We start from the raw sequence: 20,944 nt of genomic DNA, 5'->3' as shown, positions 1-20,944 counted from the left end.
AACTTTCATTGACAACAGCATAAGACATTACCAAATATACTTCCTCTTAACGTCATCCAAGTGGTCAGCAGCAGGAAAAATGGCCTCAAACTACTCGACCAGATAGCTTAAACTGAATTCTTCTCAAGTCACAAAACTGCTCACTGAAGTGTGCTCATAACCCAAATGGGGCCAGTAAAAAACTACTTTCGTTTTTAGGGTCTGGGGAGTCACCCCACAGAAGCATTCCACACACAGTTAGGGAATGAGGAAGAAGGGGCCGCATTTTTGTTCCAACTGAGCTCTCATTCCAAAATAATTCAAGTGCTGCCTTCCCCCATTGCAGACCTCGGAGAGATCAGATTTACCACAGACACTCCCAAAATCTTTTCCAAACTTCATTCTAGGGACAAGCATTAGTGATTATTGTGGAGAGCAACACACTATCAAGTTACACTGCCTTCATCCCTCTTCATCACTGTTTTTTTAGTTATTGACTCATACACAATTTAAAGAACCCTTTTCCACCCTTGTGTCAACACCAATAATTTTTAATTATTTCTTGCATTTTTTCCACATTCTCTATCAATGTAAGACATTAATAAGAGGCCTACAAATTAAAAAGCAGTGCAAGAGCAGTAAAACAGACTCCTGTGTAAAGGCTGAAAGAGGGCAGCATGCTCTGTGAGGTATGTTTGACAGCATTCTGGGTGAGGCATGGTTTCTCCCATATATCACATGGGACTATAATCTCATGATTTAGAGCCAGAGGTATACAAAGCTATTTTTAATTTCAATTCACATCTAATCAAAGGTGGGCTGGTTTTTTTATTTCTACATGACTCAATACTTTGAAGTCGTCCCAGTTTTAAAATAATTCTTTTTACAGATTTGGTTTAAAAGGGAGTACAAGAGCAAGTATAAAGAAAACACATGTTGTTAGTATATGCTAAATGCAATCTTCAAATACTACATTTTGGAATGCAAAACTGAATGATACTGCAGAAGCAAATTAGACAAAGAACTGTGTAGTTACTTCAGAACAAGGGCAGAAAATAGATTAATATTGCTTTTACAGTTCCAGAGAACTGGTGAATCATGGATCTCTGAAAGTACTGGAAAGATGCCATGGCCCAAATTGGAGTAGAAACCTAGGAAAATTGCTGATAGGCTCTGATGCACCAACATAGCGCTCCATGCTTTAGTACAGCAAGAGCAAACCAGTGATGAACCTTCTGTGAACACAACTCCTGCCAGCAAGACATGGCAGGAGAACAAGCCAGGCAGAGAGAGGGAAAGTATGATTCAAAGAAATTCAACATCCTTTTTATAGCCACTTGAACACACCTTTTATATGCAAGTCTTCTGAACCTAACCAAAACCCACACATAGAGCAGAACTCAACCAGGTTCCACAACTGACTTACTAGCAGATTTGTTTAAACTACAGAACAATTATTCACTACCAGTTTCTAACTGCTGGTAACTAATCAAATCCCTTCAGCTACTAAGCTGGTATTAGTCAGGAGGCTGCACAGAAAATTAAGCAGCTTTTGTGAAGAGACAGACATGCTCGAGAAAGCAACTTGCTCATTTTCTTTGCTAATGGCCTCAGCCTTCCAAATACAATCTGGGTTCTAAGTGAAGTCTGTCAGAACTGTGACAATCTGCAACAAACTTAAAAATACTTTGTGCATCTTCAATCTGCATGCTGAAACCAGGAACAGATATGGTTTATAATGAGAATCAGTCAAATGTGACCTCACAAACTGTGAGCACTGAAAAAGCAATCATTAATTTTAAGAACAGCATACTGATCATATTTGAGAAATAAGTATTTGTTAAATTTCTATTACTTTTTTAATCTCAATTTTTTATTGAGGGATCTTGCATTGTCCTCCATTACAAATACCGAGAAGTGATTAAATATTTGATTTCTTAATAATTCTCTAATGGGATCTTCCAGAACAAAGAACATGAAAAAGTTGGCAACCCAGTAAATTATGTAATCTGAATCCAAGGCTCTATGAAACAGCCAGGAAAAACTGAAACACACGGTAAAATTACAGAATAAAATCTCAACTAAGGAGTTGAACCAAGGTATCAGAAACCAGTACAGGCATTTGCTAAAGCCTGTGAGCCTGAATTATAACCTGTATGTCAATTCCTTTTCTTTCTGCTTCCATAGTTTGTGTGGATACTAGTGCTTGCTATTAACCTGGGACTTCTTTTGGCACATCTGTACCCTCTCTCATACTCAAAATATTTTGTCATTGGAAAGCCATTACATAACAATAACTACTTATAATTAACCAAGGCTTGAGTCAGAACAGACCAACACTTGATGTCAATATTTCTGTGCTCTCCACCTTATCTCTCTTTGGAAGTGAAGGGAAGAGAAATAGTCTTCTCACTTACTGCAACATTAACCTCTAACATAGCAATACTGTTTTTAAAACAGTATTTTTATAATAAAACTTCAGACAGATTGAAGGTCTTTTGCCTCTCATACTGACTGGCAGAGAAATACAAGAGACTAAAGAAGAGCAATTAGGTACTCTAAAAGTTTGATAATTTGAGAATAAGCACATCATTGCTCACAATGAGCTTCCAACAAATTGCACCAGGGACACCATCTTCCCCAGGGAACAGTTCTTGGAAGACACATTCAACAGAGCCCTCATCACTAGCAGCTGCTACAAACACAAAATGCTCTACACTAGCTGCAGATTAACTTCTGGCAGACATCAACTTCTCTAAGGACATTTTGCACACTGTAAATTCTCCTCAATTTCAACTGAGAAATACTGAAATCTGCTCCTATACTAATATGCAATACTTTCATCCTTCTTTATCAGAAACGCGGTACATTCTATATCCTGGAACTGGAATTGCTATATTTCTAATCACAACAACAAGAAGCTAAATAAATAAATCAACTGCGGTAGATACTACTTCGACATCCATTTTTCTTTTGTAAAAAATGCAGTCCTGAAATCTCAGTAGTACTTACTTTCCCCCATTTTCATTTTCTCCTAAAAAATTCGTGAATATATAGATACATGGAAAGTCCCGAGTTTCACTGCTAACATTTAAAACTGGTCAATCTCTGACCAATATCAAATTATTTTCTAAAAGTATCCTCTTTTTAAAGGAGACAATGAGGAAAACATACACATCTTAATTTTGTGTTGACATTCAACTTAACAAGCAGAAAAATAAAAGCACTCTTTCCTATATGGAGGGAGGACTGGAAGAGCTTTGAAAGCAAACTCCTATGGCATGTGTCACCATGGTAATCCAGAAAATTATAAATATGGCAATTTATGCTCCTCTCACTACAAAAATACCAACAGCTATGCAGGCATTAAAATACATTCCTATCAACTTCTAATTACAACTGGATCTCCTTGGGTTTGTCTTTAAATTCAACCTGCAAATATCTGCTCTAATTTATGCTTTCTCAGCATATTACCAAGGAGGGTATGTAGCCAAGACTCATTTAGCAAAGCCAAAGATTCCTTGGATCCTAAATAGAGAAGACACAGGCATAGGAGAAAGAGAAGAGGCACACCAGAGAACAAGCAGCACATGAGCCTGCACAGCAAAAGTCACTGCAGTTATCAGGTAGCCAGAGCTGCCCTGATGTTCCCACCACCCTTAGAATACCTAGGTTTCATCTCCAAGATGACAAACCCATTCCAAGTCAAGTTCAGCTGGATCTTCAGATGTACTGGGCCACAATTAAGAATCCAGCATTCTGCCAGAACATAGCCAGTGTGAAGGATTTCAGAAACAGAACAGGGGAGGAACAAGAGACAGAAGAGCAGATAACCAGACTGAACAGGAGGGTCAGATGATGACTTAACTAAATTGATCAACAGTAAATCCATCAGCACAGGAACCTCAGGACAATGCTGGGATCTCTCTCACACTATCAAGCATTCAAAAAAAATTAAAGGTCAAATGGTCAAGAAATCCTGGGTACCAAAATAGCCCTCACCAGGAATGTTTAAAGCTGCACTGAAAAAGGCGTATTACCAGAGCACGCCTGCTCATCAGCAAAGGCTTCTGTCACAGAGGTACAGGAACTTCCTTCCAGTTGTAAACATCACAACTTAATTAAATAAACACAACCTACTTACTCCACATGCTTCTTATCTACCACACTTCAATGTCCAATAGTGAGAACAACACAAAGTAAGAGAAACAACACTTTGAGAACACACTTAGCAACCTGGCACAGTATCATGAATCTTGCATCAACAATATACTTGGAGCAGTAAGAAAGGCTGATACATGTACAAATCCCTTCCCCCAAACACACCCTGCTCCTCCCTCCCATTTTCTGCCCACACAGTAACAAAACCATACCTGGATCTTTTCGCCCTGGTTTTTCAAAGCGTCTGTCTCCCCTAGAAAGGCAGAATAGAAGTTTCAAGTAAGGTTTTGGAACTACTCCAAAAACTCATTTTAGGTATAGGTTTTGCTGGTTTTCTTCACTTGGTGGGAACTTTTTTAAAATCAGAGCTTGATGGACATTACCTTTAGAGGTCCAAGTGACAACTGAAATTTTCAGGAACACCAATACACACACGGCCCTTGGGAACTGGGTATGTTTTCAAATGTGCCCCTAAGTACTGTGAACAATGTCAAGACTAAAACTGAAGCAAATCCTTAGCACCAGCACTTCAATTGCAACTGTTGTAATTTATGTTCTCTTAAAGTAGTTAGCTCCTTCTTCCCAGGAACTCAGCAGAAAAAAAATCTTTGCAAGAAATATTCTTTTACTTTCTCCAGAGCCTCAAGAAACATTACTGTGTTTGACTCCATCTTAGAAATTCAGACACTTCACTCACAGATAAAACTAATTACCTTTCCTAAAGTGTTTTTATGAAGTCAAAAGGCACAAATGGAAGCTGAACAGATGTGTGTAAAAAGCTTTAAGTGCTAGAGTTCTGTTACCTTTCCTCCCAACTCTGTGATCTGTGCATTTCCCTGCCCCCTCCTCGCCCAAATCCACCCTCCACTTCATCAAAACTTCTTTGGTAGAAACCGCTTTCTCCTCGGCCTCTGCCTGAAAAGACAAAAAACACAAGTGTTTGTAATAAATAATAATAGAAGTTGAAAGAATCAGGTAGGGTTCCCTTTCCTGGTGTCTCTGAGAACCAATCTTGCGGTCTTAAGCCCCAGTGAAATTATCTGGGACAAAAGGAAAAAGGAACAATGACTGAAGAAAGAGTCTTATCCAAAAATTCTTATTAAGAAGTGCAAGACCAGACAGAACAGGCAAACAATTCTGAAATAAATACGATGCAGAAAAACACAAATACTTACCCCCAAGAGAAATTACCAAGTAAGTATGCATTGTTCACACAACATCCACATTGCACACGTGTGCTTCACACATAAAAATCAGATTACTTTTAAAAGCAAACTCCAGTAAAATGGCACTGCACTGTGGATGTACTCCTAATTATTGCTGTCAAGGGTCATAAAGGAGAAGGAAGCTATTAAGTTCTAGTGACTGCCAGCAAAAATCTCCCCCAGGATCAGTGGGAAGAAAAGAAGGATCACAGGATGGTTGGTTATAGGCAGGTCAGAATGAAGGAGAATATTAGCTATAGCTTTGAAATTATCCTACTGACCTTCTCAGTAAATGGTTCTCTATAGGCAGTTACCAAGTACCAAGCCTCAAGCAAAGCATCTCAAAGCACAACTTGAGGGCTTGAAAAGGCATGGGGTGTTTGGGTAAAAGAAAACAAACCCTACACAACAGGAAAACAACACCCACATACAGCCCCAGCTCATCAAAATAACTTCCAGCACTGCTTAGATTAACGGATAGAGTGAAGTTTCCAGATCTACAAAAGACAAACACAGCTTCACACAGTGCTCCAGCAGAAGAAATGGCAGATTTCTAACCAACTAATTTACCATTTCAAGACCTCATGGAAAGAAGATGAACAAGTGGAACACCTCTCAGCTCGCTGTCAGGATAATGCCTTGCCTACATACACATGTAGACTCTACAGTCAAGTTTAAAACCTAAAAAGCACCTGGTAACAGGAATTCTTGGCTGGGTAAGTATCTCAAACATCTATCTTTTCATAATTCTCTCTTCCTGGCTTCAAGGAAAAAAAAAAAAACATCTCAAAGTACGAGGTGCAAACCTGGCCAGTGATCCGCAGAAGACAGAATGACCAAATGAAACAGGAAACAAACATCTTCAGAATGGACCGCAGTTCTTGCAGTCTTCTGAAGAAAGTAATTAAAAGCCTCTACATTTAAAATCTAAGGACATCTGGATATATCAAGGAATCATACCATGTTTCAGTATCTTATGACCACAGAAATTTAAAATAATCAAGACAGTTGCAACAGTTTCTCTACTATTCTATACCAAATCTCTTAGAAGGGGTGGTAGGTGAAAAGGGCAAAAAGTTGCTTTCCAGGCAAAGACAAAAAAAGTGATCCATGGATAATCTAGTTGGGGTCTTTAAATACAAAACTGCTTTTGTATGAAGCAGAACAGGTTGCAGGGTGCATAAGGAACAATTTTAACACTCCCTTCAGACAAACTATCCTGTTCTATCACCAGCAAAGTTGATCAGTGACAGATCTCCCAGAATCACAGAGATGCAGCCTTCCTTACCAGAGAGTTTTGGGGATGCCTAAGTTCAGATGAAGACTGGACAAACTCAAAAAAGATAAACAAAATTCATTAATGGAGGCCACATCTTCAAGTTCAGGAAATATGCTGAGCTGCAAACATCTGGCAGCTGAGCCTCTTCGCTTTTGTGTTTTTCTCAGTCCTTACTCTCTTGCCAAGATGCCTTCTTTTAGCTCTGCTAGACTATGGTCACCTTGGAATTGAGCAAGCCCATGCCATATTCAGCATAGCTGCTTTTACACAGGGGCAGGCAGAGGAGCTGACTGAGCACTCAAGGTGAGAGAGGAGAAATTAGCATCAAACCTAAGAGAGTTATTAGAAACACCTTCACTAGGGCAAGTCTGATACAACAAGGTTGACTATAGTAAAACAAGTTGCAAAGGCAAGAAAAAGGAAGAGGTGATAGAGCATCAAAAACAGCATGATGTTTATCCAGTTAAACCATTATGGGTACTCTAAAACCCCAGAAAAGGACTCAAAGTTTTTATTCTTCACAAATAAAAGCCAGGAAAGTTTCAGCAGCTTACCCAATAGTAATCTATGCCTAATTTCTTCACTACAGGAAAGCTGTCTTCCTTCCTCTCACAAGAGATAATAAAGCAAAAGCAGTTCATAGAATCAAAACAGAACAAAGGCACTGACTCATCTCCTGTCTCTGAGGTAGCAGAGGTGGGAAGTTACATACACTTTCCCAACAAAAACAAAGCAGGCTTGTACAGTGAGCAGCAGCAGCACTGCAGTGCTCCTCTTGCAAGGGTGAGTGCATGCTGCACACTGGGAGCAGCCACACACCACCAGAGCCAGAGCCTGGGTGATACAGGGCATTTCACCAGCAAATAAAGCAAGTGTCCTGTACAAGAGCAAGAATTAGTTGTTTTCCCAGCAGCAAGGCTGATGGCCATTTAAAAGTATGGGAAATCACAGCCTGAGAAACTTCCCCCCACTCACCACCCCTGCATGGTGGTCCATCAGTATTTCAGTTGTGCTCAGCCACCAAAATGGTCTGAATTAAAAGATAACCTTGCAAAATGTCCAAACTATTGACCTTAGGCATTCAGGTTAAGGCTGCCTGTGGGGTCACAGCACTCAGCTGCCAGCTGCAGTGACAGCACATAATACTGGACAGGGCTACTGAAGCACATTTGCCCTGGCTGTGCTGCCACCCCGTCCACGCGTGGAAACAACATGGGCCCATCCAAGAGTGGCAAGCAGAAGCACATGTGCAGCCCCTGCAGCCACCAAGCAGAGCACAGTGTGGGAAGCATCAAACAGATCCTACCAAGCTACAGAAGAGAAGCAGCCACTCAAGGGAAACTGTGGTGTGCAAAGTCAGTCATTCAGCAAGTACCATGTGGGTGAGTCTGACCTGAAAGTGCACACTGGGGCACAGCTAATGCTGGTTACAGAATGCATGAGAAATGCCTGCAGAGAGGATAAAACTGCACATGTAAGCACACCACCTGACCTTCTGCTTCTGCACTCCTTGGCTTAGTTTAAACAGAATGCCTCTTCTGAAAAAAATACCTGGCACATAAGCAGCAGATTAAGTGCATATGTTGCACAAAGTACTGAATGCAAAGTCAATAAATGTCAATAAACCCTGCCATTTAATAACAGAGCGGAGCAAATGGATCATTTGTATTTCAGTAATTTCCCAAAAACCTCAGGATGAGGACATCAATCCACTGGACACTGCAATCATAACAGCTAAGTCTCTAACCTGAAAAATAGACAAGTTTGAATTTAAGTAAAAATATAAGACACGAGCACAAACTGTCATTATAATTCTCATTAGAAAGAAACCTAAAGCCTTATGGAACACAAGAAGCAAATTCTTGAAATTACAGCATAAATGGAGTTTAGGATCTACAGTCACAGTCATAATACTGTTTGGGAAAAACAGAATAACTGTAGCTCAACTGCTGCTGTTTAGATATGCAAACATTACACTTTCACACCATTGACACACTTTCCAACAGCTGCAAAAACACATTACAAAGGGCACAGAGGGTGGGGGGGGAAAGAGCTCTAATAGGAAGCAAAGGACTCTTCATAACAGCCTTAACCAGAAGGGAGAACAGCTACCAAACAAAAGTGTCGGTAAGCTTACAGCCCATTCCAGGGACTATTTAAATCTCTCCTCATCCAAGGCTCTTATTCATGAATGTTGACATTCCAGTCCTGCCAGCACAAAGCACAGGGCTTAACTGCACACCACAGGGAGCTACCAGGAAAACAAGTCAATTAGAAAAGAGTCACGTGCAAGCACTTGGTTTCTTCAGAGACGACAACTTCATTTTAAAAAAAATAAACCAACAAACCAAAAATCAAAGCAATTTCCACATAGTAACCACATTCTCATCATCACAACATAAGGATTTTCAGTAAAAGTTGGGGTGACCACCCAGAGAATATTTACTGAGTGTTATCTTGCAGTTCTAAATACTGGTAAGTGAATCCCATTTAGAGTTCTACCCATATCACTCCTTTACCAGCATTTCCTTCCCTTGCCAACCCAGCACAGATTGCTTCTCGTGCTCTCAAATGCTGGAACACAATTCTGTCATTTGTGCCTCAGTCAGGGAACTTCATTAACAAATCTAATCACGCATGCAAATTCCTCTATAAAGCTGCTGTGGTGCAAGTCCCTTCAAGACAGAAATCTCATTTTGGTAAAGCTGAAGCCTGCACTGACTCAGCAGCAGCTTTGCTGCATACAACTGTGTAAAGTTCATGGAAAACACCAGAAAACCTTTTGAACCCAGGCAATTTTGCAGTGCAATAAGAATGTTTTCCAACTGTTGAGGCAGCTCATTTAGTGAAAAAACTCCCAAGAAATTTCAAGTCCTTTTCACTGTAACCTGAAAAAACAAAATTGCATTTAAACCCTGCTACTTGCAAGCAACGTTTTGTAAACGTCAACAGTCCTCTATTGAATTTTCATCAATAACTTGAAGTCCTTGGCTACAAGAGCATCATCTGTATAATTATGAAAATGGTACCATTTTCTCCTGGCAGAAGCCTTAATTTCTTTGCTGTGATATAAAACTTTGGGAAAACTCATCATGCCTAGAATGCAAGAGCAATTGCTCATGGGAAGAAGAGGGGAAGAGTGGAAGAAACAAGCAGCAACCAGGATCCATGAAAGAAGGAAAGCTCAGAAAGCTGAAGAAATTTACTGCAGAAGTATGTCCTCTACAGCTTAAACAGAGCAGCCTCACAAGCACACCATATAATAATTCCAACACCTTAAAAGATCAAACTAGGATAAACAAAAAAGAAAGTGAAAATGATTAATTTTGCAACAAAGTTCTTGCTAGTATTACTTAACAAATCTTAAAAATGAACTATGGGAAATCAGGAATACATGCAGCAGCTTTCAAACAGCTTTCAAAGTCTTAATACTGCATACATTTTAAGTTCTGTCCACTAAAACGTAAGGAAACAAACTTTACTGCCAAACAAAGCAGTCATGCATATGAGTAGAATCATTAATAGAATTACTGGATTAGAAGCCATATTCTGCCACATTTAGCCTTACAATCTCATTGCAACTAGTGGGGGCAATGAAAAAACAACCACTGCTCACTGCATAAGGATGACATTGTTAATAGTGCAGCAAGAAAACAGGGACATTTGACAAAAGAAAAGCAAAATAAAGGGTTTCCCAAATTACAAATGGTCACAGTATCTTGATATTGAAACTAGAGAGCACACTAGTGGATGTATGATCTCAAATTATCAAATTTTAAGCAGCAATAATTTAATTTGCAGAATTATGTCTTGATGCACCTAAAGAAACCAGCCAATATGTATTCCTAGCAAAACTGAAACAGAGGTGATAGAAACACACACATTAAAATAAAACAGAAAAGCAACAACTCCCAAATTAGTACACACATCTATATATATATATGCACACTTTTTTTTTAAATGAAACCCTGAGCATTTGTGCAACTACAATGGCAAATGAAGGGGAAGCAACAGGAAAATCTAGTGATAGTCTCATAAAGCTTTAAATTCATATCTTAGCTGGGCAGCAACAGCAACCACAAGAAGACAGAAAACCATCTACAAATATCTGAGAGATGTTAACTAAAAAGAAAGCAGGATTAAGGAATGAGAACAGAAATGAGAGAATGCATTAAGTAAAAGCAAAACTCTGTGAAGCACCTAATTATATATGAAGTACTTTCTGAAGATCTTATTGAAAATACCACCCGTTAAGGGCATGTAAAATTAAATTAAAAAGGGCTCTAAGAGAAATCTCACCTAAGCACCTGCAAAGACAGAGGTTACAAGATTATTTACTCAGTATTTCCAAGTTACTAGCTTCCTAGTATTCTAAATGCAGCCCATCCTATTTATATATGAAGCCCCCCAAAAAGAGTTCACAGAAGTGCACACATTGAAAAGGAATTGCTAAGATAAATTATGGGTTTAACTATTTGGTTTGACTTTAGCAATATGGCCTCAGGACATTTTCTCCATTCATTTGCAAATGTTTCAGGTGATCCTGGATGAGACAGCTGCAGCGATGCACCAGAACTAGCAGGACTCAAATGTCTCCCAAATTCAATTACAACTTCCCATTAACTGTTTACACTCAGGATGTTAACAAATGAAGATGGCTTTTCAGAATACTGAACCCAACCGACTACAACCATGATGTTTTAAGTACATTCATATATTTTTCCTACCCTCTCCCTATGAATTGGTTTCATGCTTTTAATAAAGTTATTTCAAAGAATTTCATATTCCACCCCAAAACTACCTTTCCCTTTTGGTTTCCCACCCATCAACCTGGCAAAGGCATATAACAGAGATACCAGTTGTGTGCTAAGATGTGCAGAATCATCACTAAACCCAATATTCCTTCTCCAGCACCACCTTGTTGGAAAGGTTCAAAGCTTTAAGCAAAAAGAACACATAGCTCTAGCCAAGCTCCACTTAGTGTCTCTGAGCAGCCTGGATCCCCTGGATCCACTGCAGCACATCCCACAGGCAGCTCACCTCGACCTCTAGAGGAACTTCGACCTCGAGGAGCCCCCACCACCGTTCCTCCTCCACGTCCCGTCAACCGCAGGACAGCAGCACTGTTTACAGACATGGAGAAATTTCTCTGCCAAAAAGAAAGAGTCACTGTCAGATTTGACTGGAAAAACCTTCACAAAGAATCCACAGATACACAAATAAACAATAAAAACCAAGCAAAACAAAAAGGAAAATCAAACATTTACCGTTATCTTAAATCTGGCTTTGTTTATATTACAAATTCTCTACAATTAATACTGGAAAGGAAAATGCTCATGTGAGCAGCTGAAGCAGTCTATAAAAGGATCTTGGTCAATATTACCATTTCCAAGTTACTAGCTGAGATTTCTATGCTCTGAAGTAAGCATTTGAACAGCTACTCCTTTTTCAGGTGATACCAGAGGCCATTAGAACATCAGCAGTTTTAAATACACATTCTGCTGCAAAAAGAGACTGGCATCTGCCTATACCTGACACCAATAATTAACACCAATTCTAAACTTACTGAAGTAAAGCAGGAACATGTAAAGACCAAGAGAACTTGAATAAAGTTATATTTACCAATGTCCTTTGCAGAAATAAGCCTTTTTTATTCTCTAAATTTCACAAGAGTAACATATTTTAGGAAAAACTAAGTGTACTTAGGGCTTCTGAAACTTCAGTGATACTCATTTTCATAAGAAAATAAACACTAGTAAAATTCAACTTTAGCTTAATATGAAAACTGCTAAAAGAAAAAACTATTTCAATAAAGAATGGATAAATATAACCAACTCTGACCCTATTCTCTGAGCATAAATACTTGGAAAACTGGGCCAAAGAATTCAGAACCATGTACAGAAACATTAACAAGTAAACCTGAACTGACACACACTTTCTGAATGCAAGTTTTAAATAATTAGAATGCAAAGGACTCCAAACAGCTGTTATATCAGGCTTCTTGAAAGGAACGTGAAGCCAGCAAGGTGCTTACATCAACTCATGTGAATCACTAGGACTTTGAAGGTCTTCAGAGAACAATGAGACAAGTGATTATATACTATTTAAAATCTAAATCACTAACATCAAAGCCAACAGGAGATTTAATACATTACAGAAACATTTCAAAAACTGCTTGATATGTGCTCCCTACAAAAGTAGATCTTCCTTCAAGAAAGAATTGGTAACTAATTAGACTTGAGGGGAAAGAAAAAATGCAGTCATGCATGGCAAGAAAGCAAGGTCGGCCTCCAGCAAATCTGTTTTCTGAGCTAGCTCTTAAAGTTTAAAGCAACCATTTCAACTGCAAGTGAAAAGGAACCACCTCCATCTGCCTCTGAGCAAACCACCACCTTTCTGGGTGCTGATACTTCTGCTTTTTTGTGAAGCGCTGAAACATTTCACTAAAAAAACCGTATTTAAGTTATTTATCAGAATCATTGTCTTGCATAGGAGATTCCTCTTTTTTTTATGCCTTATTCTTCCTGTAAGAACAAAATAATGATCTCATTTTTAAATTGACTTGTCTGCCTGAACTCTGAGCAACTTCTCCCTCCCCTCTGTAGAGCCTTGCTGCAGTGAAGGCATAGTGGTAACAACCCACATGATAAGATCACAGTAAGAAGTCAAAAAGCAAAGTCAAAAAAGCAAAAATTGCCCTACTATTGATCAGGGTATTCCTCAATGACCAATGCAGACTGAAGAACAAAGCTGCCAAAATACAGCTTTAGTAGCAAATGAAGATGTCTTAGGAAACAGATGTCAGGAAAATAACCAGGGAGGACACAAAAGGATCTCCATTATGGTCAGCAAGAGTTTGAGCCTTCCTTACTATGAAAGCAGGTAAGATTAAGACAACCAAATTCTCCCCTAATGCAAATAGGAAAAACAGGAGCAGTGGGAAAGGCAAAGGAACATCGGCTGGACACTGCCAGTGCTCTATGGTGGGAAGCTCTGTTAAAGCCAGCTGCAGAAAGCTCCTTTGCTTCAACAGACACTACCTTGGAAACACATCTTAGACAAATCTGTGATTGCAAACATATTGTATTTCATTACAGTAAGTGAATCAGTTGAACTCTAGGTTAGCTCAACAACTTTATCTTCAGAAAAGTAACATTTTACATAAAAAGAACCAGCAATTCCATCCAAAGCATGCCACTGTCCTATTACAGGGAACGCTGTAGCCTTAAGTATCCAATTAAATACTACAAAACTAAATACATTTAAGCTCAAATCAATATAGCTGACATGATCTGTCACCATCCCTAGATAATACACCTGTAATTCAGTTTGAGACAAGTTCTTCCCATAGTAAACAGAAAACTGCAGTGCCATCAGGTGCACAACACAGCAGGAATTGTTCTGAATCTAAGGCCAAAGTAATCCTGACAGGCTCAGCTGCAACTGAACACTGCACTAAAGTACCAGTGCTCTGATCAGCCTCTCCTCTAAGGACTCCCAAAGCCCTGCCTCTCAAGTTCTGAGACAACAATTCTATCCTCAGTATTCCTAGAGGGGGTAAAAAGGTCTTTTAAACTCTCTTTTGTCAATCTTAATTGTAAGAACTTTCCTGCATCACCACTAGCGGTAAAGCCATTAATATTCACCTCAAAATCACTTCTGAAGATGATTCTTAATGCTAAACAATGCTATGTCATGGGGAACAAACAGCAGAATTTCTAACTTAAAAAATGCCATTCCCTTGCTACCTCAAATCAATCATGAAGACAGGAAAAAAAGGGCATGAAAAACCAGATTGTTGATATCCTCTGGGTCCCCAGAAAGCATTAAAGGAAAAGCTTTCTTAAAAAGGGAATATGGACCTCTTCTTCCAGATGATGATTTCTATGGAGACTTTAGAGAATTGTTAAACTGTTTAAAGGCTCCTGTATGATTACAGGTGAAGAGGAGGAGGGAAAAGCAGTGCCACAGCATACACCAACTCCTCAGGAGTTTTCAAGACTGCTGAAACACTAGGCACTGCAGCAGAGGAGCACATCCATCCCTGAAGCTCAGCAGCACTTCCCACCTCATCTGTACTCTGCACACTTTGATACCATAGCCTTCAACTCGTGTCACTCCTTGCAGAGAGTATCCTGACAAACACCAGGAGTCAGCATCCCCTTAAACTGCAAGAGGCCTGCAAGTCCTCCCTGAGGGACTCCACCATGCATCAGCCAAAGAATAAACCCCAAGACATTTACACAAAGGTTCAACATTCAGGTGTGCTACTGTATGTCTGGCTGACCCTGTCTGGGGCTTGCTCCTTCTCCCCCTACTCAAGAACAAGAGCTAAGCTAAGCCTTCCCACAAAAGCACAGTCTCAATCTCAGTTGCCTTTGAAGACTATGACATGAAGTGCTTACAGTGTACCCACATGAACTCAAATCCAACTGCTGATTAAAACCTAAACCATCAGTATCTTGTGTGAAATGCCAGCATCCTACAGACACACAAGAAATATGGACCAGCTCTGAAGAGGAAGGAAGTCTGGAAGAGATGAAGAGGATATGCCAAAATACCCAGGCACAAAATGGAATGAAAAATTCAAGAACACAACAGCCTGGGGCAGGCAAAGGAAGAAGGATGCTCTGATATCTTAAGAAACTAATAGTAACACTACCCACCCCTGCAAAAATCAAACCACTCAAGCCGGTAAAAATACTCAGCTTCTATTGCAAAAGAAACAAAAATCCAAACCACAGTATTATGAAGTAGGAGAAGTGCTAAGAAACATGACAAATCAGAGAGAAACTGCAAAATCAAAAGTTCTGAGAGCCAGAAAGAGGAAATAGTCCAGAGTCAAAAGTCAGAGGCACTTATCCAGAGAAGATGGGCGGTTTTCTCCATTAAGAATCAAATTTAAAGCAAGAGATTTCAAACTACCCAGATCAGTCATCCCTTAAATGGAATCCTTAGGGACCTGTTCTGACTCTCATCCATCTCTATGTGGTTATATACACCTATAGATACATCAAAGGAGTAGATGAAAAGAAACTGCTTATATACAGAGCAGTTAACACTACTGCATCTTCTGAATAAATGTTAACAGTCAAAAAACTTCAGTATTTCTCTAAAGAACACAAAACAGAGGCTACAGAACATAGCCACTTTTGTGATTCTCTGGTTACCAAAGAGAAGATGGTAAAAAACTGTAGAAAATGTCACTGATCCGAAAATGATGCATACTTAAAAAATAGGTAACGCTTCCCAGATGGTGACCCTGATTTAACAACCTGTCTACCTTCAACAGAACATTGGATAAAAACCATTTTTTCCAATTTAAGACAATAATTGAGCATGGATAGAATTTAAACTTTATGCTGACACAGTATGGTTTCAGAATTTCTTTCTCTGTGTCCTAGGTTAAAATGAAAAGGTGGAACCAAAGGTATGTATTCTATTACCATCTTCATAAGCTGTTAAAACAGGTGAGGGAGTGTTCTTCATCTCCTCTGTGACTCATCCCTGCTAACTCCCTCCAGGGGACAATAGCCACTAAAGGGCCATCAAGGTCTCCCATAAGCCCTGTGACTCACAGAATTACCTCATCCCACTGTGAGGTGCCCCACCCAGGGGGAGGACCCAAACATTCCTTCCTTTATATAATCTGAGGCTTGGAACACCGGGAGAGCACCACCACTGCATTCCCAGAGGACAAGAGCTCAATAAGCACCACTGGACCTCCAGAGAAGGACTGGATCTTTCCACAGGCTCATTGCTCTGACAAAACCACATCCATCACTCCCACAGGACTGCAGCCACCATTTAATCAGACTGCTGCCACCACCCTGACCAACAGGGTGTCAGGCTGTATCCTGACTCTCAGTTTATATCAGAGTTTCTGTATTACTGCCTTTATTTTAATTTTCCTATTGAACTGTACTTCTGACTTGGAATCTCCTGCTGGTTTGCTTTCAAACTAGTGAAGATGTGAGAAGTCTTAATTTCAAATTTCATTGTTTTTCTTAATGGAAGCATATTCTTCATTAGGTCTTTACACTAATAACAATCTAAAGATTAAAAATAAAAGGTACACACCTGTTCTTCTTCTGTAAAAGGTACAAGTGCCAGTGGTGGCAGGGGCTCCTCTTGTAAAATAGGCAAAAATTCCTTATCCAGAAGGTCTGAAGGTATCTGTAAGAAAGAAAAAGAGCATTCTACTACATGCAAGTATTTCTACTTCAGGGATGATGGCACACACACTGATTCACAATTTTTATTCTTCCAACTCTGTCTCCATTTATGCAGTACTTCCAGTAACTCTTACTGGGGGTGAGTATAACTCTGCTGCAAATTTACAACCCTCAGAAAAAAAGTTCTTACAAACAAGGCACCCAAAGCATCACCCACCCACAAGACCACAGACATCAGAACTCAAACTTCCACACCACTGCAGCTGAAATCTGAATCAAGTGACATTTCATCTACTGCTTTTAACTTCAATACATTTTTATAGCCAGATTTTTAATTAACAAAACTGCCACCTACAGCACAGAGGTTGCATTTAATTTGAAATAAGCAACTCAAATTTATAACCAATGAGGAAAGTAAAAAAAAAAAAAAAAACCAAAAAAATTCAAACAAGACTAAACCCAAACCAACCAAAAAAACATACAAAAAAGCCAAGTACAATGAACTATATGTATAGATTAACTAGAGAACACTAATGACTTAAATCAAAATACATGTTAACATTAATTTTGAATCAGAAGCTCCATCAATAGTTGTAACCTTGAGAATGTGGACAAGAACCACCAATTACATACAGCAACTGAGCTCCAATTATGCCAATGGACAACTGCCCCAAAAATATTTAGTTCATAACACTAAAGACTTTTTTTCTTTTAGATGTGTGCCAGTCAGTCTCTTTTAATTAGAAATTCAACAGCTTAAAAACATTTCTGACATCCACTAGCTGACCTGAACCACTGTCAGGAGTCCTTTCAGTCTTCATAACTAGAATCACTCAACACCCTGGAAACATGTGCACAGCAAAAGAAAGACATACTCTAATCATAATGCCCTTCTGGCAAACACATAAGATAATATTCTTTTGGACCATTCATAACAATCAGAGAACTTCCTGTATCACAGGATATTTGAGGGTTGTTTGAATCAGCCCCAGGAGCAGAGGTCTCAGCATCATCTGACATAACAAACACAAACTGCAAAAAGCAGTGACTTCTGACTGGCTGACCTATTCAAGCATAACATCAAGATCTAAATCACAGTTTCCTGAAGTAGAACTGGACAATTCTGCATGTTAAAGCAAGGTTTTAAGCTATACCATACTTAACAGACTTAGAAAAATTTTTGACATTCAACGCCCTTAAATCCATTATTTAAGCAATGCAGGGCTCCCAGTGTTGTACAAGAATGTCAGCACAGCCAAGTCAGGAACTTGAAGCTGTGTGTGCACATCTCTATTCCAAGCTCAAAGCATAATCCTGACATCATTCCTTGCAGTCCCTCCCTCCCCCGAGGGTAAGCTCTCAGGGGCATTCAGACCTCCAGGTCTGCTGTAACAATAAACAATAACTACTGCCACCATCTAAAGAAAAACCCAATGTTTACAACTGCAAAGTTTATTAATCATTTGCCTGAAAGATCTCTGAAATTTTGTATCATCTTTTACATCACTGAGAATGTTTGTTTGAAGTGAAACCAGAAGGAGGTTCTTGATTTTCTATACTGCTCTTATGCATTACATGTCATAGTTTCTGTGTCCTGATTCCCAGAGAAGGGAGCTACCTGAGGACTGCTCTCATTGGGCCAGCCACCTGCTAAAGTGAACTGATAAGATGGGATAGAGACCTCTTGCTTTTTTCAGATGATCTGCTCATATCATTTATTGCCTGACTTTGTAGCTGAATCAAATAACTATTATGCACTACATTAAATAAAATCCTACTGAGGCAAGCAAATCTGCACAGCTGCAAGGCGACTTTAACCCTCAGTCATCTGTGGCAGTGAGACTGAATATGGCAATCAGGTTTTTTTGTTCTCTGGGGTACAGGAAGTTACCCCTAAAGTGGAAGAAAAGCAAAAAAAAAGAAAAACCCCACACAAACAAAAATACAAACAAACAAAAAACCCAAAAACATAGTGAATCTGGTAAAGTGCAATTAAACAAGTGCACACATGAAAATCCCCACAATCAGCCCTCTTCACTCTGGGATTGAAAGGGATATGTGATTTCTTTGTCCATAATCACAAAATACAAACTACTACTCCTAATCACAAGACTGTCATTAGGAATAGACACACAAGGGCACCTTCCTCTTCCTGCTCACCTTATTATCCTTTAGAAAAAGTGCCAACATTTCTTCTCTCCCATAGCGATAGTCTGCTAGCTTGTACTTGGGCAAGGCCGGAGACAGAGGAGGGGATGTCACACTCCCGCCACTAGACAAAGCTCGCAGCCTAAGAGGAAGCAGAAAAGCAATAAACATGAATTGAGAATATCCAAACCTGTGCTACCATCCTCTGCACCTTTACAGATTTGACACAAACAAAATAAATACAATACTGAAAGTAAAGACATTAACAGTTGAACTTCAAAACTCTCAGTGCTTCAATAGGAGGAGTGGAAGAACTTCCCTTGTTTCACCCACAGCCAGGAGAGCAAGAAATAAAAGTACTCCCATGAGGACATCAAGGAATTCAACTTGCCCCAGGAAAACTCTTATGCTGACTATACAGCAAGGCAGCTATACCCCCCTAAAGCCTTGCCCAAGCTATTCACACAGGCTGCACACAAATCAGTGGGACATCTTAATGACAACAGCTTCCCTTTGCCAAGAAAAATTCTTACCGTGCTAGAGAGTGCAGCAAATATTAAGCTAAGGAAAGAGTTTATTCAGATGTTTCATCAAGTTTAGCAGAACAGCACAGTAAATTTTATAATGAAGTTTCTTCTTGTGTCTCTGGAATCCTTCTTGCCATAAATCCCTTTTACACAAATTAAAGTTAATGGCTTTTATTTTTTGAGAGTGCATGTAACATCTAACTTAGGGTATCAATAAAAGAAAAAATAAAATAAAAAGATATGTACAAAATACAGTGACACTCTACCTCAGAGACACTTGAACCAGCAATCTAATAAATCTGCTTAATGGTAACAGATAAATATGCTAATACATTTGCTCTCATCCCACACAGGAAAGTTACTTGACTTCTTGCAGGTAGCACCTCACTGTTGTACATTATGCCCATTCTGCAGTTGAATTAGTCTCATTCTACACAGCCACTTCCTCAGCTACCCAAATCCTTGGTATTTTTAAGTTTGAGGAATGTTTTACAAAAGGATATGTGTGTAAAGAAACAAAACCCTGCTGATTTTCTTACATTCTCTTTGATGAGCACCTTAGACAAGTAGAACAGTAAAAACTCTTCTCAGCAATCAAAAAATCCTTGGCAGGGAAGTAGCTCTAAATTAAAACAGTGATTCAGAGAATACCTTTCACCTAATTATTGAAACATGCTTCGATTTGTTTTATTGTCCTTTCTTTTCCTTTGAAGAAAAGGAAAAAATGATTTGCAAGTCAAGAGCTGATGTTATTTCTTTAGTTTGGTGCCACCCCGTGGCAGTTCCTCTACATACCACTTCCAAACAAATTGTGCCTGCAGAAGAATTATCTAAAGGCTTTGATGGCTCAGTGCTTTGTTCAACACCAATCAGATCAAAACGTGACCCAGAGTCTCACTGTTAAGTGATACAGCAGCTTATGTGACAGTCATGACTATACCACAAGCCAAAAGAAAAATTATAAATCTTATGTCCCTTTATTCCTGTAAAAATACACTAATTCACTGAAGTATAATATACGTTTCCATACATAATCTAGTTTTTAAACTAACTGGAGACTCACTATGACAGTCCCCTCACTGTGACACAGCAATTAAGTTACTGTTGAAATATATGCTTTTTTTAGAATTGTCTTCCCCCTTCTCTTTTTTAATATAACTTTGGCTTCCATCCATCAAGAATGTAATCATGTCTGTGTCTTACACTGAAGAACACTCCAGCACAAGATATCTGCCTGGTGGGTATATTTATAGATATTGATAAATTCGTGCTTTAACCTTCTTTCATCCTAACAAAATAGACTGAGCTCTCATTGTTTCACAGGCTGCAAATCATGTCTTACTTCTTCACTGAATCCTCTCCAATTTCTGTATATTGTGTATAGAAATGTGTCAGCAAAAGTGAATGTATTCAAGTAACAGTTCTATCACATGCTCTGCAGCAATTCTATTTCCTATAACCACTCTGCAT

The 20,944-nt window shown here is 39.2% G+C and overlaps 1 protein-coding gene across 11 annotated transcripts in view; it reads right to left on the bottom strand.

The window, feature by feature from the left end:
- Positions 1-20,944, bottom strand: part of GIGYF2 (GRB10 interacting GYF protein 2) — a 74,422-nt gene that overhangs the window by 40,725 nt on the left and 12,753 nt on the right. For 10 of the 11 annotated variants that reach the window (XM_071437390.1, XM_071437388.1, XM_071437389.1 and 7 more), the window contains 5 exons: positions 18,960-19,089; positions 16,705-16,800; positions 11,665-11,773; positions 4,944-5,055; positions 4,353-4,393 (listed from right to left, as the gene is read on the bottom strand). In XM_071437390.1, coding sequence (XP_071293491.1) covers positions 4,353-4,393; positions 4,944-5,055; positions 11,665-11,773; positions 16,705-16,800; positions 18,960-19,089 — 488 coding nt within the window. The remainder of the gene's footprint in view (positions 1-4,352; positions 4,394-4,943; positions 5,056-11,664; positions 11,774-16,704; positions 16,801-18,959; positions 19,090-20,944) is intronic. The other variant, XM_071437396.1, reaches the window with a different exon arrangement.

The sequence above is a fragment of the Agelaius tricolor genome, unplaced genomic scaffold, assembly GCF_023055355.1.
Source record: "Agelaius tricolor isolate 1412-34295 unplaced genomic scaffold, bAgeTri1.0.p SCAF_12, whole genome shotgun sequence".
Lineage (NCBI taxonomy): Eukaryota > Metazoa > Chordata > Aves > Passeriformes > Icteridae > Agelaius > Agelaius tricolor.
The sequence above is the reverse complement of the archived record's forward strand: the minus strand, read 5'-3'. Positions and strand labels throughout refer to the sequence as shown.